This window comes from Aquila chrysaetos, chromosome 10 (assembly GCF_900496995.4).
Source record: "Aquila chrysaetos chrysaetos chromosome 10, bAquChr1.4, whole genome shotgun sequence".
Taxonomy (NCBI): Eukaryota; Metazoa; Chordata; class Aves; order Accipitriformes; family Accipitridae; genus Aquila; species Aquila chrysaetos.
The window spans coordinates 7,921,659-7,940,651 of NC_044013.1; the positions used below are offsets into that span (position 1 = coordinate 7,921,659).

The following is an 18,993-nucleotide window of genomic DNA, read 5'->3' on the forward strand; positions in this document are numbered from 1 at the left end:
ATCTGAAATCCAACCAAGATATTAAAAGATTTAGGAGCAGAGGAAATGTGGTAGTTGGTAGCCTTTTAAAACCTGAAAAACATAACACTGATTTTGTAGCTCTGTTGAACATGGTTGAAAATGGGATGTATAACACGAGAAGACAGTATAAAGTCACTCTTTTTTAATGATAAATCCCTGTTGTTCAGCCCATGGCTGCCCTGAACACTATCCCATCTTATCACTTTCAAAAGTATCTGATGGATATATTTTTTCTCTCTCTCTAGTCCTTTCTTTCTCTTTTTTCTTACCATGTGATCTCTTTCTCTACATGCTTCAGCAAATGGTTATGAGAAAGGACAGCCGCTGCCTCTGTAAGCATGACCATCCTTTCTCGTATGCTTTTCCTATAGCCATTTGCTTCGGGGTATTGCCTCTATTCAAGAGGGAAAGATGTGCAAAAATGAAGAATTTCAAAGGAGGCACCAGCTGTTATGTTTTACCCCTGTTCATTCAGCTGGCATCTCCTACAGTAAGTTGCTGCTTGTAGTTTTCTTCTCCATCAAGATGTCCTATACTATTTTACATAAGGTCTCTTTACAGTCCCCTTCACATATGCTGTTCACAGGCTGAACAGAGATTACAATACGGAGTAAGCATTGATGCTGTCTGATCACTCTATGTTAATGGCGCTTCTTCTAATGACCTAGAAGCCTGTAAGGCCATTCATTTCTGTTCCCAATTCCCAACATTAAGTGAGTTGAAGATCCTATGATTTTTCACTGTCAGCGCAACCTATTACTAAACATCTCCTGATGCAACACATAAGTTGCAAAATTATGTGATTTAGATTGCATTTTGTTACGTTAAATTATTATGTACACTTAGATTTACATTTTGCATATCTGCTTTTAGAAAGAAATTTTCATTTACATACCTATACGCCTCCCAGGCAGCTGACTGAAAATGTTGTGTTATAGGTACATAACAGATCCCCTGTCTGTAAAACATTTTTGATTCCTTATAAAACAACATCGCCATGTATTTTGTTGAACAAAACTGCTAAAAGTCCAGTTTGATACAGAATGGTTTTATAATCAAAGTATGTTGGTGTTCGGTTAAAATTGTTTCTAGGCAGCAGTCACTGCAAAAAAACACTGAGGAGTAGATGCTTAATTTTATAAGCAACTATAAAACATGGGCTTTTTACCACCTGTGTGTTGCTACATTCCAGTGTACTGACAACAGTGAAGAATGAGTCCCCTTTGATAAAGAAAGAAAACAAAACTTTTTGCACTTCTTGGAACCCAGTTGACACCCAGAGATTGTTGTGGATCTGACATCACTTGATAACTATTCTTCTGTTCTCTATTGGTATCCTGAAATATGGAAAGAACACCTTTAAAAGTCTAGATCTGGACCAGAACAAGACTTTACTAAGTATCAGAACACAACCAGTAAGCAATCCTTCCAAGAGGCTTTGGGTGTGAATTCATCTCACACAGAAGGTTTAATAGTTTAATAAGTCATTCGGCATAACTCTGTTTAGACTTCTTGACATGTCAGATACACTAGTCATTCATGTTGTTTCACACCACATCATCCATTTGGAATAAAATAAGGTTCTTTAAACTTGTGAGTTAGTATTTGGATTATATATTATGTCTTGAGAGACGAAGATTTCATTTGATTTCTCTGAAAAAAATTGTGGGTTTTTTTTTCTGGATAACCATGGGGCATGTTCTTTCTTTCAGGTTGAAACTTCTTGCTTTTCATTTTGTAAAATACTTTCTTCCAGTATCATCAAAGTTGCTAGGTCTGACTTACCGTTTCTGTATCATTCATTATCTCTATTCCTCTGTCATGTCTCCTCTCTAAACCTGCAGTCCAGGTCTTTTCAATGTCTCCTTACATGGAAGTCTAAGTCCTGATATATAACCGTTCTGGTTACCAGCTTCTCAACTGCTGTTTCTGCAATGTGTTTTTTGAGATAGGGTGGTGAGCACTGAACACAGTCTTCCAGGTGAGGGAGTACTAATACTTTGTGTATTTTTCTCTATGTTCCTCATTGTACTACCACACCTTTTGTTTTCTCTTTCGGACGCTAATATGTATTGAAGATGGAGTTTCCTGCTTATTCATTTGTGGCTTTTCATAACACTCTAATGTGAGCATGGAACTTTATTAGATTATCTATATGACAAAGTCCTGGCTGTGGTATATATCAGATTTATAAGAAGGGAGAGTAGTAAGCAAACAATGAAGGCAAGGGCACAGGGATTAAATTAGGGAAGTATATACATACATTTATCTACTAGTTTATTTTTAAGTAGTATTCACAGTTTTATGTATGTATATTGTATGATTGTCTTGCACATGATCATATAAATTTTTGTTGACAGCATTGTGTTGTATTAACGACATTACAGACTACTAATACAGTTCATCTTTTAGGTTTTTTTAAATTCTTTTAATGCTGGTATCCAGAAGAAATAAGATTCTCGTCTGTCTGTGTTTTTTTTTTTTTTCCCACCCCCACACATTTCAGACAGATACGTCATCATTGGTAGTCATCACAACGGTTTGAATACTTATGGTGGACAAGAATGGGCCAGTAGCACTGCTATCATCACAGCATTTATACAAGCCTTGATGCTGAAGGCTAAGAGGGGCTGGAGACCTGACCGGACCATTGTTTTCTGCTCATGGGGAGGAACGTCATTTGGGAACATTGGTTCATATGAATGGGCGGAGGTAAAATAATTTTAGAAGGACTCATTGCAATAGTGATTACTTTTGTTGAAAGCAAGAAAACAATACGAAATTACCACATAGATATCATGGTTCATTAACTGGTCTGTGACGTCTGTCTGTGTACGTTCATGTACTCCATAGCAAATGGAGTGAAAACATCTATAGAGGCAATTCCTGTGGAACAGAGCATGTGTGATAATGAGATGGCAAGTTGTTGCCATAGCTGTGAAGGCTGCATGTACAGCACTTTTGTGAGCTGATTCCCCTCGCTAATGCAGCAGAGGACTGTAAAAGAGGGCATTGCCAGAGTTTGGTAGAGGGGGGAAGGCCTCAGAAAAGACCTAGGCCCAGCTTAGAGGGCTGTTTCTCTTTCTTTGGGGGTTCAACAGTTACTAAGTTTTAATTGATAAGCTTAGTGTGGGGAGAACTGAATCAAGAGCACACCGAATGAAGAGAACCGTGCTATAGTTTACATTAATTACATAAACATTTCAGTGTCGCCATGGCTAGTGTTGATTCAGTTTTCACATATTTGTGCTAAAGGAGTTAGATACAATCTGACACAGACAATTCCTTGGGCTCTTACTTTCAACAGAATAGAAATCAGCTTATTGAAAGAAAATACCTCATCAGAGTGTTGTCGATCGTGTACGATTACAGTGGACTTTGGCTGATAAATTAAGGAATAGCTAGCAGAGAGGTTCATGGCTGCTGAATTAAAACAGTAGATAAAATGAAGAGTTAATTGCTTTTTATCATGCGTGACAAGCGGCTAGCTCGCATTGAAGTTTCATACTTCCAACATGATTATTCTTCAAAAACAAGAGGGGGTGAAAAAATGAAATTGAAAAGATCCAGGCTGGAAGCAAAATTTGTTTAGTTCCACTTCAAGTCAGCTTTACATCAGATGTAATTGTGTTACACCCGTTCTGTTCGATATAAAGAGCCACTTCATGCAAAGAATAATTCATTACTGAGAAGGCAAAGGAGATCTTTTTTAAAAAAAGATAATAATTGAAACAGTTTGTACATAATATTTTTGTAGTCTAAAAAAATAATGAAATGAAAACACTGGGAAAGTTATGCAATTCCAATCTGAATTTAGTCTCTCAAAATTTGAGTATGTTTAACTCTTGATAATGATTGCTTTTGAAGTTTGTTTTCTGTCAGGCATAAGTTTAAAAGGCCATCACGTTGTTTCACAGTATGTAATGTTTTCATTTTTGGCCTTACAAGTGTAGTCATTTTTAATTCCTCCCAGGCCTGATTGCATTTTGTTGAGATGATGTGTGAAATGGAATTATAATTTCTGCTATATAGAGAAATAACACTAAGATATCCTTTGAAGTTCTTAACAGCATATTGTAAGAAGTAGTAGTTAAGTAATACTTAGGGAATCGCAGAGGACAAAAACGTAGGGTGCAGTTTTTCCCTAGAAGGAACTGAAAGAACAAAACAAGTCTTAATTATAATGATGCATAGTAATAACCATTGCTCTGCTTGTGTCGTAGGATCTCAAGAGAGTTCTTCAAAGAAATGTTGTGGCTTACGTTAGCCTCCATAATCCAGTCAGAGGCAATTCAACTTTACACCCTGTTGCATCCCCTTCTCTTCAGCAACTGGCAGCAGAGGTTAGAAATAAAATACTTTCTTTCACGTGTGGTTTATGAGGTTACATGGCTAACCCCCCTGATGCTGGTTGGTTTTAGATAACTATAGGTGGAGGTTGCTCTGTTTAAGCATTTTAACCTCACAAATACACATGAACTGTTTCTACTAAGTAAGCACATAAAATTTTATTTAAAAAATTACAAGGTGTAATAAGAGGTTGGAGAGGATAACTTACTTCAACAGCTCATTATACCAAGTCTCACCATACTTGCATGCCTTACAGGGCATTTTTCACCTTTTGGCAGCTTTAAAGTAGCATATTTTTTATTCTTTAGCACAAAGCACATTTTTCTTTTGCTAATCCTGATCTTTCCAGACTGTTTCTCAATTTGCATTTAAACATGTATATTTACCAGATGTAACCTGACACACAGGGATAGTATTACTCTTACTATAATAAATACAGTCTAAAGTAAGTATGTCAGGTTCAGTGCTCGGCTATGCCTTTGTAACTAGTCTACGGTCAGAATATTCTGTAGTTACACTGGTGTAAGTGCACGTAGGCTTTAAAATAATGACATAATTGCCATTTCTGAGGTTGCTGAATTTATTAGTATTTAAAATGAATTGAAAATAATATAAGGTACATACTAAATGATAAAAACAGTGTAAAGTGGCCTGCATAAAATAGAGTTTGATTTGACTTTCATAAAGTAAGCTTTCTAGATGTTTTTTTCCATAAATTTGCCAAGCTAAAACTCATTAGGTTATTCTGATGTTTCTTTGACTTGCCTCTGAAGCATTTGGTACTAAACACTGCTCAAAGTAGCATCTTGAATTAAACGGAGTTTAAGACTGATCTTGCTTGGCAATTGTTGTCCAACTAAGTTAGTAAAATGGTATCAGTCACATTGCTTCTCAGCAATGTTTTAACCACTTGTCCTGTCCAGTGATTAGGTGGTAATTTCCTCATGGAAAGGATCTGGTTTATTCTGTTTAAGTATTGTGAAAAATGCAATGCAAAATAATTTCTCTTCAGGGAGAAAAAGTCTTTTATTTGTGAAAATTTATTTATAATGTTGTATATATGAGTCTACAGGTGTTATGGATATGTCAATGAAGATTTTATTGTAAGTTTTAGCTGCTGTATTTGCAAAAAATACTATTCTGATAGGTTGCTCGCCTATTGCTAACCTGTTGGTGTTTGCAGTCCTATCTCCATGAAAACAGGTATTTGCCATTTAAAGGAATAAATTTATTACATTAGGTGCTTGAGCTATTTGTTGTTTTTTCGTTTTCTTTCTTTGACTTCACAATATGATCCACGACAGTGATCTGAAAACTAAACTGTCTGGAACTGTGCAGCAGACACTTTCTCTATTATCTGTTTATCACTTTCTTAAGATTTTATTCTTTTATTCTAATAAACGCCATATTAGTAAGAGAATTACAGTCACAGCCTCTATTTTAGAGAGAAAGCAAAGGAAATCTCTTTTTCACTTCCACTTTATTTCTGTGGTGCATTTGGGTGTGATGTTGTAATATTTTGTAAGTCATGTTGTAATAGCAGTTGTATCCTATCCAGCAGTACGGACACAGCCTCTCTTAGCAGTCCTTGCACCAATTAATTGGTTAACAGTCAGTAAAACATGACTAGAACTCCATTTTTGCTCTTCCAGTAAACACCCTCCATCTCACCTCTGATTTTTTAGTGCCTAAGGCTTTATTATTGAGATCGTATCCATTCTGCATGTTTACCTTGAAGCCCCATTTAAAAAGAAAAGGACAAAATGTATGCGAGGTAATCTGTATAGGGGTGGTTTTTTGGGTTTTGGTTGGGGTTTTTCTTGTAGGGTAATATTATTTGTAATTAATGCAACTGTCATACAGTTTGTGACATTCAAAAGATTTGCCGGAATTACTGCTTCCAAATGCTGGCTAGATTTCTGAATTCATGTCAAGGATATTGACAGTGATGGAGCAGCCCAGCAGAGATCTTCATTTGTTCCCACGGGTCCTCACAATTTGCCATGTGTCTAGGAGATTTTCTCTTGAAGACTGATCTACTTATAAAGAATATTGATATTACTTCCAGTACTTGCCAAGAAGACAATGTAATTACAGATTACCACAAAGTTATGATAGCGCAAATGGGGTAAGATGTGACTTTTTGGAGCTCATCTCATCTTGAAGAAATTGTGAGTCCATTCACATGAGATTCTTGTTAACAGGTGCAGGTTAAAAAGAAGTGCTTAAAAAGTCCAGTGAGAGAGAAGGATCATTTTAATTTGTAAGAGTAATTCTCTGAATTTAGGTTTGTTAGAACAGAAAAGAAGGTGAAACAGGAATTTAGAATAAATAATATCAATCCATTTCAAAATGAAAAAAGAGCCAGTCTTGTTGAGTTAGATAGAAACTTTCCATAATTTATGGATACATGGAAGATACCGCACTGTACCTTTGGATTCAATGGTAAAAGTAATACGTCCATTTTTAGACCACAACAAAAGAAACCAGCTTGTATTATTTTGTCCTATTCCTAAACAGTGTTGGGGAGGGAAGACTGAGATCTGCTCGCCATTTGCACTAAGGACAGAGTTGGGTTTTGGTCAACGCTCACTGTTGCACTAAAATTATGGGCACTCCATCTCAGTAAAACAGAGGAAGAATGTTTTCATAGGGACAACTAATACTTGTTACAAATGCCTACAAAGCTTAAGTGTTAGGATTCTAGGGAAAACACTGAAAAACTGTAGTTTGTCCTGGGAAAGAAAACTCGAGTAAAAATCACCCTAAATGTGGAGCACTCCATGAATGCTACAAGGACCGTAGCTTAAAGAGAACTCTGGAGAACTGGCAAACTAAGACAGGCAAATGCATACAACAGTATTTACTTTCTGTGCTGAAGTATGTGGCATTTCTAAAAAAAAATTTTGGACACTTGCTAATCACTGCAGCTTCCAAAACACTTTTTTTTTCCTTCCTTCCTGGAAACTGTGGGAAAAGTAAGGAAGAAGTTTTAGCTGAAATGTAGTTTGTATGAATATTCTAGTCTTACTGATAAACAGAAGAATCACAAAACTGATGAGTTAGTTGCGTACTGTGTGAGATCTGCTGGTCAGTTAGAGAGTAGGATAAGTGCTTGGCTAATTAACAGAGACCATGACTTCTTAAAGATGTTTTATGTAAAGGGATTACATCTTTATTTTAGTTGCAGGTTTCAAAAGGGAGCTACGTAAGCAGTCTGCAAATAATAATTTTATGTGCCTATCAGTGGGATTCAGTGGGATTCTGGTTGAAACACCAAATTACATGAAGAAGCTAATTTAAATATTTGGATTAATTAAGCAAAGAGGAATTAAAACAATTCTGAGACCTTGACATGTTTAATTCAAATCTTTTTTATATAACTATGCTAATTAGTGTCCACATTAACAAGAGGGAAATACTGCCAAGTTATATTTTTGCCTACTATTATTTTGTAAGGAAAATGATTGTTAATTCACTTGCTCCGTTAGTGAATCACCATTTGCTGGCAGAGCGTCATTCGTAAATTGGGTTGGTTTGATGCTGGCATTCGTTCTCTGTAAATAAGGCCATTAATGAATTTTTCTATAATTAACATTTCGCAAGTAAGAAAGTTGTTATAAAACATAAATTAATTGCTGTTTTCTTTTAAATGATTGTATGACCACTGCTGATCAGACTCCAGGTCTACTGTTATTGCTGAATGCAAGAAAAATTACTGCTCCTTTCTCCTAAGGAAAGGAGCCATTTAAAGCTATCAAAGAATGAGTTGAGCATTAAAAATGACTGGACCAAGTATTGTTCCATGCTATTTATCAGTATTTGTTTCTATTAATGGAGTAAAAGGCATAAAACATCTTTACATTTAAAGGTGGTGTTATTGACAGAAAACTATTTTTTCTTTTTGAAATAGAACCAAAGATAAACTTCTGTATAGATTCTTGTTACTATTATTATTTCTTGATTTAAAAAAAAAAAACCTTACATTAATGTCAGCAATGATTCTTTTCTTCCAACTTCTATGTGTTTCTTGTTTATTTTGTTTTACCTTCAGCATTTAATAATGGATCTCCAAGCCTCAATATCAGTAGACTGTAAAGAAGAAAAAATACATTAAAATATTATTTGAATTGTTTGTTGCATGCCATATAACAGAAGATTATAGCTTCCCCGTGAATTTTCAGTCTTTACCTATTATTGCTTTTAGTGTTAAAATTGATTGCTGGTGTTAGTTTTTATATTTGTGTTGACAACCAAAAAAATCTCTTGACAATCAGAAGTTTATGCTGTGAACTCCTGTCTGAGGAATTCATAACTACATTAAAAGGATGCTGTTAATATAGACAATACTTCCTTGCCAGCTCTATTAAATTCGTTAAGATGCTGTTTCTCCAGTGTGAAAATCAGTTTCATTTAATGGTGGATTTGATTTTGGAGTTGCAGCAGATACTTTGCATCTGCTAAAAATGCTTTTATTTTGATAAAATGTTGCTTTGTCCACTCTTGCATATTTTTTCACTCTTCCTGCAAATTAAACAGTTTTAATAGATAAATGCTGATTCAGACAGTGGGTGATCATTTAAACCTACTCATACATTTTGAAGTTATGAAACTATATTGCTGTTAACCATGGGGGGGAAGAAGGTTTGTTAGCAAGGAGGAATGCAAGTGAACTACTTTTTATGCTGTGATCTTATTGGAGATCTACCAAAAGTCCTTTGTTTCTAATGAATCGAGCTTTCTGCTTCCATGTCCTTCCCTATCTTTACGAAATTAAGATATTAAGTTCTTCTGCTAAAAGCATAAATGATGTATGTTTTCAGCAGGGTTTTTTGTTTTGAAATGTAAATGTAAACTTTGATAGCCATTGTAGATAAAATTGAAGAAATCTAGACATTTTATTATCTTTAAATGTAGTACTGGAGTATGGGAGATTTCAGTAATTCCTTACCTGCTGTAGAATGGATTTTGGTTCTAGGCTTCTGTTGTCTAATCTAATTAAAACTGTCCAATGTAATAAGCTGTACTATGCAATGGAATTATTTTTTCCGTCCAGAGACTTTATCCAGCTTACAGTATTAGAAAAGTTGACTTCAATTCTGTCTAAATATTCCTTTGCTTAATTTTGTCTTATTGCTCCTAGTTATTTCCCTTCAGAACTGACTTTCTGATAATAGAAAGACATTTTCTTAGTGATAGAAAACCTTTAATGTAGAGAGTTTAAAAGTAAACTCTAGTTCTTATGAAAGATGATGGATTGACAGCTCTGAGTATTTTAATTTTTCTACATAAACGCAAATCATTGAAAAGTTTCTATCGCTGTTTTTTTCTAGTCATTATTAACTATGTTGTTGAATGAAGTTGTCTTAATAGTTACAAGCTATACAACACAAACAGCACATGGGAAAGAAATGCATGTGACAAAATGAAAGTGTATGGTAAAATAACCAGAAAAAAAGAAAGCATCTTTAAATTGGAATCTATAAGACATTAGTGTAAAATGAGATGAGAATTAAAACTACGTTACGTTATTTGGCTCATAACAGTTACAGCCACATGTTCCTTACTTTTGCATGTGACAAAAAATAATCCAAAATTTATGCAGCACAACACACTTTCTAGTTTGCAGATCAATGTGGAAAAAAAATGCATCTCAATAATGAAAAGCAGACCATTTATTTGTCATATGGTAAAAAAGGTGAAATATTTTAAGTAATGTGATAGATATTTAACCTAGCCGAAAGCATTGCTTATCTTTTTTTTTAGTAGTAAGATGTGGCCTTTCTAAGCATGCTAACCTTGTATTCTGAAATGGGAACCTTTAAAGTGCTCTTTGACACACTATTGCTCGCTCTATCTCAGTATGTCTTCTATCTGTGATTATTCTTTAGACAAGCATGAAGATGTTTATTTTATGAAGCACTGTGACTTTAAATGATTTACCAGTATTTTCTATTGTAAAATTGTGTGCTATTTCATATGGTTTGAAACAGGTCACATATTGAGAAGTCAGAGGAATGGGAATAACAACAGATTTGTAGAAACCTGGGAAGGTTTGGGGGTTTTTTTTGTTAAGCTGTTTCTCCCAGGAAGAGTAAAAATATATCTGTAGAATACTAAGCCCGTAACTGACGTGAAAGCATCGACCTGAGCTCCACTGGGAAATGGGGATAGTAAAAGCGCATGGAATTTCTGCTCAAGCTGATAGATTTTGAGGCTGGAAGTTCTCTTCCAATATGGGCTCTTGTAATGCAAGGCTAGAGGACTTTTGTGTGTGTTTTAGTGTTCAGATACACCTGCACATCCTGCGGGATCTGTCAAACATGCTCAGCAAATCCAGTTGCAGTGCATGTGTTAATTCAGTGGCCGTGACTTTCTGAACTCATAATAAGCTGGCTTCGTTTAGTGCTTGATCCTTCACTTATATATTAGATGGAATTATTTTCAAAATAGACTTAAGTAACAAAGTTATAATTTGAAAGGTTTAGAAGTCACCTTAAAATTATGGTGATTGTTAGGTTTTGGTTACATGCCTGTCTTTCAGTAGCCAGGGCTGTTTACATCTTAACCTCGTAAATTTGTCACCCAGAGTGTCCCTTTAATTTCAGTGTTGGTGCAGTTACATTTCTTATATGTGAAAACAAAACTTTGATTCTTTTAAGGCTATTAATTGAATTTCTGTGTCTATTCTATAAGCATAACTATATAATAAATACCCAAATTTGGGAAGAAAAAAAGCCGAAAAAAAGCCAAAAAAAAACCAAAAAAAAACCAACCAAACCCAACCATCTGACCAGTTCAGTGTCAGTCATCGAAAGGAAAAAAAAAAAAGAAAAAAAATTCTTAACATTTAAGTTTAGGCATCTTTGTTGGTAAGAACTTAGTAAAAGCCTTTGATGAATTCTTCGGGTCCAAAAGTTTGTGTTGGCTAACGTATGCATGCAAAATAAAAAGGGAATGCTATATAGTGATTCAAAATTGTGGAAGAAGTGGGGAAAAACATTCCATATCCATTTAAAGCTGTCATAGCTTGAATAATCACAAGCATCAACTTGAACTATTCTAGGGGTTCCCTGTTCATTCATTTTTCATGCCCTATTCATCTGTTCACTTCACCACCAGAATATTCTGGTGGTAGTGTCTTGTCCAGTGTGAAAAACTACTAAATAGGGCCAGAATGGAGGATAGCGGTACTCTTTGTAAACTGGAAATTTGAATTACCAGGAAATTTCAAAAGTAATTTCAAGCCAATCAAATATATATGAAAAATCTCTGTATTTTCCAAATTATTCATGAGGTTTTAATCAGTAATGTAGTTGAGATGCATTTTTATTCAATGAGTCAAAGAAGCATAATTCCCATAGTATGACTACTCCTGTCTTTAAGTGCACACAGAATGTGACTTCACTGAATATAACGGAAAAATTTTGCAGCTGATAATCTGTGATGTCAGGAGAAGAAAAAATGCAGGAAATAGTTTTCTTGAAGTTTCTGCAAAAAGCTTTCTTTTGGCTGGTAAAAGGTCATACAGTTCAAACCTTTGTCTCTTGACAGAGCCTTGAAGGTGATTTCAAAACCTGTTTTGTAGCCATCTATTTTAAGACTTTAACGCTTAGGCTCTCTTTCAAGAAGAGCCTTCTAACATTTTGGAGAGATGCTAACTTCTCAACTTTGTATCATGTCTCCCTCTTCTTGATTAGATATGTTACTGTATAATTACTTGAAGAAGGCTGAATGTTCTACCTTCAATAAGAAATTTGCCATTGGAAGAAGGGAATCTTCTAAAAACAAACACATTAAAAAAATCAAGTTAGAAACTAGCTCAGTTTTATCATGTTCATTTTTTCCTCTAACAATGAGAACAATCACATTTAATTTTAGTTGTAAAGGTTTAAAAAAAGCTGTGGATCAAGTTCTGATTTATTGCTGTTCATTTTTTTATTTTTGCATAGGCTTTTGAGCGCTCCTAGAAAATTGTTGCATGCTGTGTCTGAATGGAAAAGAAAAATAATATTTATTATTAAGATTAATAAACAACTGATGGGTTTGTGTGAATAGAGACTTAGGTGGTCTTCCTGCTGTTTACATGTGACCAGTGTCTGTGATGGTCAGGAAGGGATTTGCTACACTCTGGTTAACTAGAATTTTCAGGATCACCTACTAATTTTGGTAAATGCAATCTGGAGTCCAAAAATATGCCTAAGCATTTGTGGAAGAGTTATCTTTAGTTTATCCACATTTTCTACGAGTGGTAGTTATTTAATAAATATCTGTTCTGAAATCTCAGTAATACTCAAATAGTTTTTAAAGTTTCTGTCATGAAATGGACAAGTGTCAAATATACTTTTTAAAATCCTGTAACTTTAACACATGTTTATTTTAAACTTTTGTCAAAAAATTAAGAAGGTTGAAATTCAGTAGGAAAGTAGTAATTTAGGCTACTAAGCAACATACAAAAATTAAAGCAAAAATACTTAAAGTTGTTTTATTCTTTCAAGTTGGCACTAGGATGAGAGGAACTCTTATTTAAGGTCATTTTAACTCTGAAACAGTAAAGCTGTAGTCTACCACGTAATAACTTATGACCAAAAGAGAATATAATGTCATAGAGAATAGGCTGACATGGTAGCTAGTGTACATGAACTCCATAGCAGTATTATGTTTTTAAATTTCTGTCTTTCATGCCAATTACAAAACATCTTATTTGATCTTAGATTCATTATTTTAAAAAAGCTTGTCTTGGATGGTGTATTTTATTGTTTGCATTTTATTTGCTCTATTTGGTCTGTTTATTAAGCTTTGTGTAGTGATTAGATTTTTATTTAAAACAAGTAGTGGTAGTTATTTGCAGTTGTCACTCAAAATATTTAATTAACTCGAAACACCACGAAAGTATCATAAATCTTATTTACAAAATATCTTCAAATAAGCTTGTAAAACAGTTGCCTGCACAGCTAAAATGGAACTGAATGTACAGAATCGAGGGTGCTTTGGAACCAATTATATTGCAGTAGATACTTCTTTGGGGCTCCGGGGAATTGAGGAGAAAAAAAATTACATAAAATCTTTTTCTCCCTGTAAATTAATGGATCATTGTTGTAAATGAAACACAAATATGTAGTTTGCTTGGTTTCTTTTTTTTCCTATAAAGGAAATGAGAATTTTATTTTACAGATTCCAAACATAAGTTGTGATTAGGTAAAATGTACATACAAATGAATATGTAAAGCACCTTTGGTGATACAGAAACAAAACTGGTAAGGAATTGAAGCACTCACTTGATCCAACTCCTCCTCATCCTACTGCAAAAATAAGTCTCTCTGATGTGTTTCGGCTTTCAGTCTACAAGTTTCTACAACTTTCTCAGATGAGCTGTGCTTATCTTCTATCACAGTAGCATTTGGAAATTTTTTTTTCATCTATTGAAATCATCACAGTTGAAGATTAATCTTTCTTTTCCCTTTCTTCCACTGGTGATCTTTATTCTTTCTTGCAACAACCTTTTTTACATATTGCACAAAAGTTATCATTATACACAAAGGAAAATTATACACTTTATACACTTAATATCAACTTCGGAGAGCTCATACATCTTCCTCAAAGTATGAAATTCAGTGTTTGAAATTAATTGATATGTCTCAGACAAGCAAGTGAAGTCTCTGTTAAACCCTGGTTTTGCCAAAGATTACCACTTGAGGTGCATTGCACTTCAACTAATATTTTACAGTGAGCTAAAATGGCAGAAGAATATTTGTAGAGTCAAAGTGACTCTACAGAGAGTCTAATCAGAAAAAACCAATAGAAATATGTATTTCACTTTTGTTTGTTGTATGTTTGTATTGCTGTTAAAAACAGTATCCTGGTTGGTTATCTAGTGACTTAATGCCTCTTCAGAGCAAAGGGTATTTGGAATACATCTTTGTAAACCAAAGTAGCTGACTAGCAAGTGAACCTGGAACCAAAGGCTTTTGAATAAACTGAGTTTAATCTGCGAACAGCACGTCTCATCCAAATGCCTTCTCTCTTCATCTGAATTCCTTTTTTAAAACTTTTTTTTTAATTCTCATCCATGTGTAATTCTCAATTTTCCTTTTGATTCTCCTTAGATCTTTTTAAAAATATTAGTCCCTAGAGTTAGTTTCACAATTGTGGGGCACATCTCACTTATTCTGCAAAATGGCTTTGTGTTTGCATTTGTGGGTTTTTTCAGTCTCATTGTGCTGATAATGGAGAAGAGGTTGAGGATGGAATTCTAGTTTCACTTGTATTTCTATAAAATGCTGTAACCCTGGTGATTTGAGTGTATTTTTCCTGATTTATACTGTTATAAGACAGAAGGGAATTGGGTCTTGACTTCTGATTTATTTCCCCTGTAAGAAGGACAGAGTCTTCTGCTTCAGCACTAAAAAGTATGGCTTGTATTCTCCATGATAAGAGGATTACGTTTGCATTGACAGAGGTACTGAAGGCATCTGACCCTGCTCATCAAAAACTGGTTGTCTTTGGTATCAGCTGATCAGAGATGGAAAGGTGACACTAGTTATCTTGCGAGTGATGAAAGAAATCCATTTGTTTCAAGAGAAGAAAGACTGGGTATCATCTACACTTAAGTAGAATTAATTGTAGTACTAATCATCTTTCTTTTTACCGTGCTTATGGGGTACTTAAATGCTTGGTTTTAACTTCATGTTTTTCTCCTGAATTAGTCTTTCCTCCTACACATGAACAGTTGAGACAAAAGTCTGATAAGATAGGTGATGTGTGTGGATATAGGTGTTAACTTAAGAACTATCATGGTGGAAACAAATATAATAGCATCTCTTTTAGAAGATAGAAGAGTGGTATAGAGATCCTGAGTGGCAGGTAATCAAAACAAGCAATTTTTAAAATCATAGCAGGGCAGCCCAATTAGGTTTCTCTAACAGGCATTTTAAATGATTATGTGCAGAATAGATCAGTTCAACAGTTCTGGCAAGTACATGTGGCAGCTTGTATTTTTAGGTGATCAACTTAAATCCATACCACATTTTTTGCTACAAAGAAAATAATAGTATATTGTCCTATGTGTTGTTCATTCTTGACCTTTGTATTGATGCCATGCATGTGTGTTTTGCTGTCTGGCACCACATACACACATTCTTTTTTTTTTTTTTTTTTTTTTTTTAAACTGTTTCTGCAAGTGGCACGTAGGAGAAATATCCATATGAACACATGATTTCTTTTTCTTTTTTTTTTTTTTACAAGTCTCAAAATCTGATTCTTACAAAATGAAACCAAATAATAGTAGTAGTATTATCTGAAAGGATCAGGTTACATGAATGCAAGGGCAATACTTGTCCATATTAGTTGATTTGTCTACACAGCATCTGGGAATGTGGGACAGAGTGTTTCACTACTTCATTGCTGTTGCTGTGGAATGAAAGATGTTTGTCCTGAAGAGAAAGGAAGATACAAGCTCTCTTAAGGCACAGAGGAAGAAGGCAAATGGTTGAGGACATAATGTTAGATTGGCACTTTGCCCGTGCCTCCTATGGCGTGTGTGGGAGGTTAGTTGTTCTCCCCAAATGCAAGGATTATTTGTTTTAATCAGAGGTGTGACCTGAAGAGCTCATCCTCACTTTGCATTTTAAATTTCTTATTTACTCCATGAATTGAATTTTGCAGCTCTAAGGATGAAGATAGAATCAGTAAGGTGGCAAAATTCACCTTTCCCTACTGTACTGAGAAGTCTTGCTTCTGTTCTGGCAACATCTGCTCATCCTAGGGTTCTCGAAGTAGGTTGTAGGCCTGCTGACATCTGAGCTTGATGCTCTAGTATTTATTCCCTCTTTTAAAAGAAATTGGTAAATAAATAATCATAACTTCTGTGATCATTTCTTCTTTCTGACATCCTGTACTGCCCCGTCAAAGCAGGCACAAGTATTATGCAGCGTTCTTCCATGCAGATTTAGCGCTAGACGCTTGTGCAGCACTGCTTGTAGTAAGTAATGCTTTAGCTCAAGGCAAAATATTCTTATAACTTAACTTACAGCCTACCTATGACCTTTTAAAAAGAGAGCTGTAACACTATGTGAATGGAGGAGAGCTCATACATGACCTTTAATTGGGATAATGTGTTTATGCTCCACAAAGAACATACTCTCCCTTGGGCTTTAGTGCAAATATTTTGGTCGTTATTCTGATTTCCTGTAAACTAATGTACACTGAGAGGAATTATATGAGGACTAGTGCAGCCACACTGATCTAAAAGTGGGGTAAAACTGAGAGAGATTTGAGGTTATTCTGTCACTACAGAAGTCTGGATTTCTAGCAGAGGTGGCTTTTTTTTCCCCAAATACTATCTGACGTAGAGCCTTTTTTTTTTTTTTTTTAAGTATTTTTTTACCTCAGTGAGGACTTCGTAGTCCTTGGTAATTAACTGCTGAGATAAGTCAACTGAATCCCATTGTTATTGAGTAAAATACCCTCCAGTTATTCTAATTTTGCTGAAGGACTACCAAGCAAAATAAAGAAATATTTAAGTATTGAAGTAGTCTGTGAATCCCAGGCAGCATGAACACAGATTGTAGGATTCTTCTGGAGATCTTGAAAACCTTCTGTGGTAGAGTAATTCATCACATCCACGTTGTTCTCATGTTGTCCTGGAAGAACTGCACTACGTCTTTCTTGGTGGCAGCAATTAGCAAGTGCTTTCTTGCAGCAACAGGGACATGTGTTCCTTGCTGAAAAGAGTGGTGATATGCCCCTCACTTCTCTTGAAGATGTGCTGCCTCAGTTATCTCTCTTTTGAGTTGAGAAGCTGGCTATATCAACTATACCAGCATGATTACTTTCATTGACCCTTAAAACATTTGCCTGTATCAACATTTGTAACTGTATGAACTCAGATCTTCATTAATTTTTCCATAGATATATGTTTTGTTTCTTCCCCCTCTGTTTCCTATGGAGCACAAGCCCAACAAGGTTCTTCTAGAATTTCATTAAATCCTTGTCAGTGTTTTCATCAGTATTATCATTCCAAGTCTGAGACTAGAGCTTGTTAATTAGCCAGAGCATCCTCTAGATCATTGCTTTTGCATCATACATTAACATTTTAAGGCTATTTTGGGTCTCCTCCATCAGAGTATTTCATTTTAAAACAAACGGATAGCTTGTGTAATTTGGTATTGATGATGATAAAATAGTTTCAAATTAGTATGAATTCCGAGTCTGATTATGCAGCATGTCAAACATGAAAGAGATTTTCAAAGATATAGGTAAAGAAAGGTGTGAAACTTAATTGGCTTTCAGTTGAATATACTTTCCTAATTGGCCTTTGTGCCTTTGAAAATTATGTCCTAAGAGACAAGACAGACTAACAGTAGGGGAAAACAAAAATGATCTCTTTTTTACTAAAGGTAAAGTGAAGTATGGGGAGATGAATAGGACTTGACAAAGTCACAAAGGAGGAAAAGGAGAGGATTTAATCCAAATCTCATGGCAAATGACTAAAGGGATATGAATTCTCAGTCTTCTGTTCTACACTGGGGCACTCTTAAAACATTTGGCATTAAGTTCACTCGTTAATCTTAAAAGTGCCTAAGAAGTAGCAGTTCAGTTTAAATTGCCTTGTGTAAGTGGTTAATACAGAATTCAGGTGTAACATTGAAAATGTTGTAATATGTTTCATTCTGTAAATGACTAATTAATGTTGAATGAAATTTCCTGAATGTAGTCTTTTATGTTCATGTATTACTTCTGACCCTTATTTTCTCAAGTTCATTTGTTGTTTGAAATGGTTTGCGAAATCTTTTCTGCAATCTGTTATTGATGTGTAGGTGATCTGAAAGCAGTACGCATGTATCCAATCTTCTAGATTTAAGGTGGTTAATGTGGAATTAAACTTCTTTTTGAACCCTGATTGGGTGAGCTTTCTAATGCTTTAGGATCACGTTTTCTACATTTTTATAAATTATTTCCTTCTTTAGTCAGGTAGCTGTCTCCAAATTTTTTGCAGCACTTGCTACAGTACCTTCCTGAAAGGCAGTGGTGTTAGTTCAAAAGCTGGAATTCAAATTGCTCTTTTACTTTTTTTTTTTTTTTTAATTTATCATTGGTAATTGATAATAATGACTTAAATAGGGATTCACCCTGGTGTCAGTGAATACTGAGCAATCTGAGTGAATCTGAAATCAGGCTTCAGCACTCTTTTTTTAAAACCATTTGAGTTCAGACAAAAATTTGATCCGGAGTCTTCACTAGACTTCTTTCTTGCTTTTTTTTTTTAATCTACAAACTTTGACTATGTGTAGTCCACACTCATATTCTCTGAGGAGCACACACTACACTTTGAAGCTGTCTGCCCTGGTTACATTGGGATCAGTAGGTAAAGCGCTACCGAGGTATACTGGTGCTGAAGATGAGGGCCAAAGCAGCAGCAGGACTCGGGGCTGGCAGAAGGGAGGAAGAGGATGAAATACCAGTAGGGAGACTTGGCTAAGAAATGCTGAGGTACTATTGCTTTCAGGTTCGCTATGCAAATGAATGAGAAAGGGTTTGGTTTGGTTTGGTTTGTTCTTTTTAACTCAGTTTTAGTATGTACTGTGTTGCAACTAAGTGGAAAATAATTCTTGACACAAAAAT

The 18,993-nt window shown here is 35.0% G+C and overlaps 1 protein-coding gene across 4 annotated transcripts in view; it reads left to right on the plus strand.

The window, feature by feature from the left end:
- NAALADL2 (N-acetylated alpha-linked acidic dipeptidase like 2) overlaps positions 1-18,993 on the plus strand; it is a 503,669-nt gene that overhangs the window by 367,775 nt on the left and 116,901 nt on the right. For all 4 annotated transcript variants that reach the window (XM_030028786.1, XM_030028785.2, XM_041126840.1 and 1 more), the window contains 2 exons: positions 2,528-2,733; positions 4,245-4,364. In XM_030028786.1, coding sequence (XP_029884646.1) covers positions 2,528-2,733; positions 4,245-4,364 — 326 coding nt within the window. The remainder of the gene's footprint in view (positions 1-2,527; positions 2,734-4,244; positions 4,365-18,993) is intronic.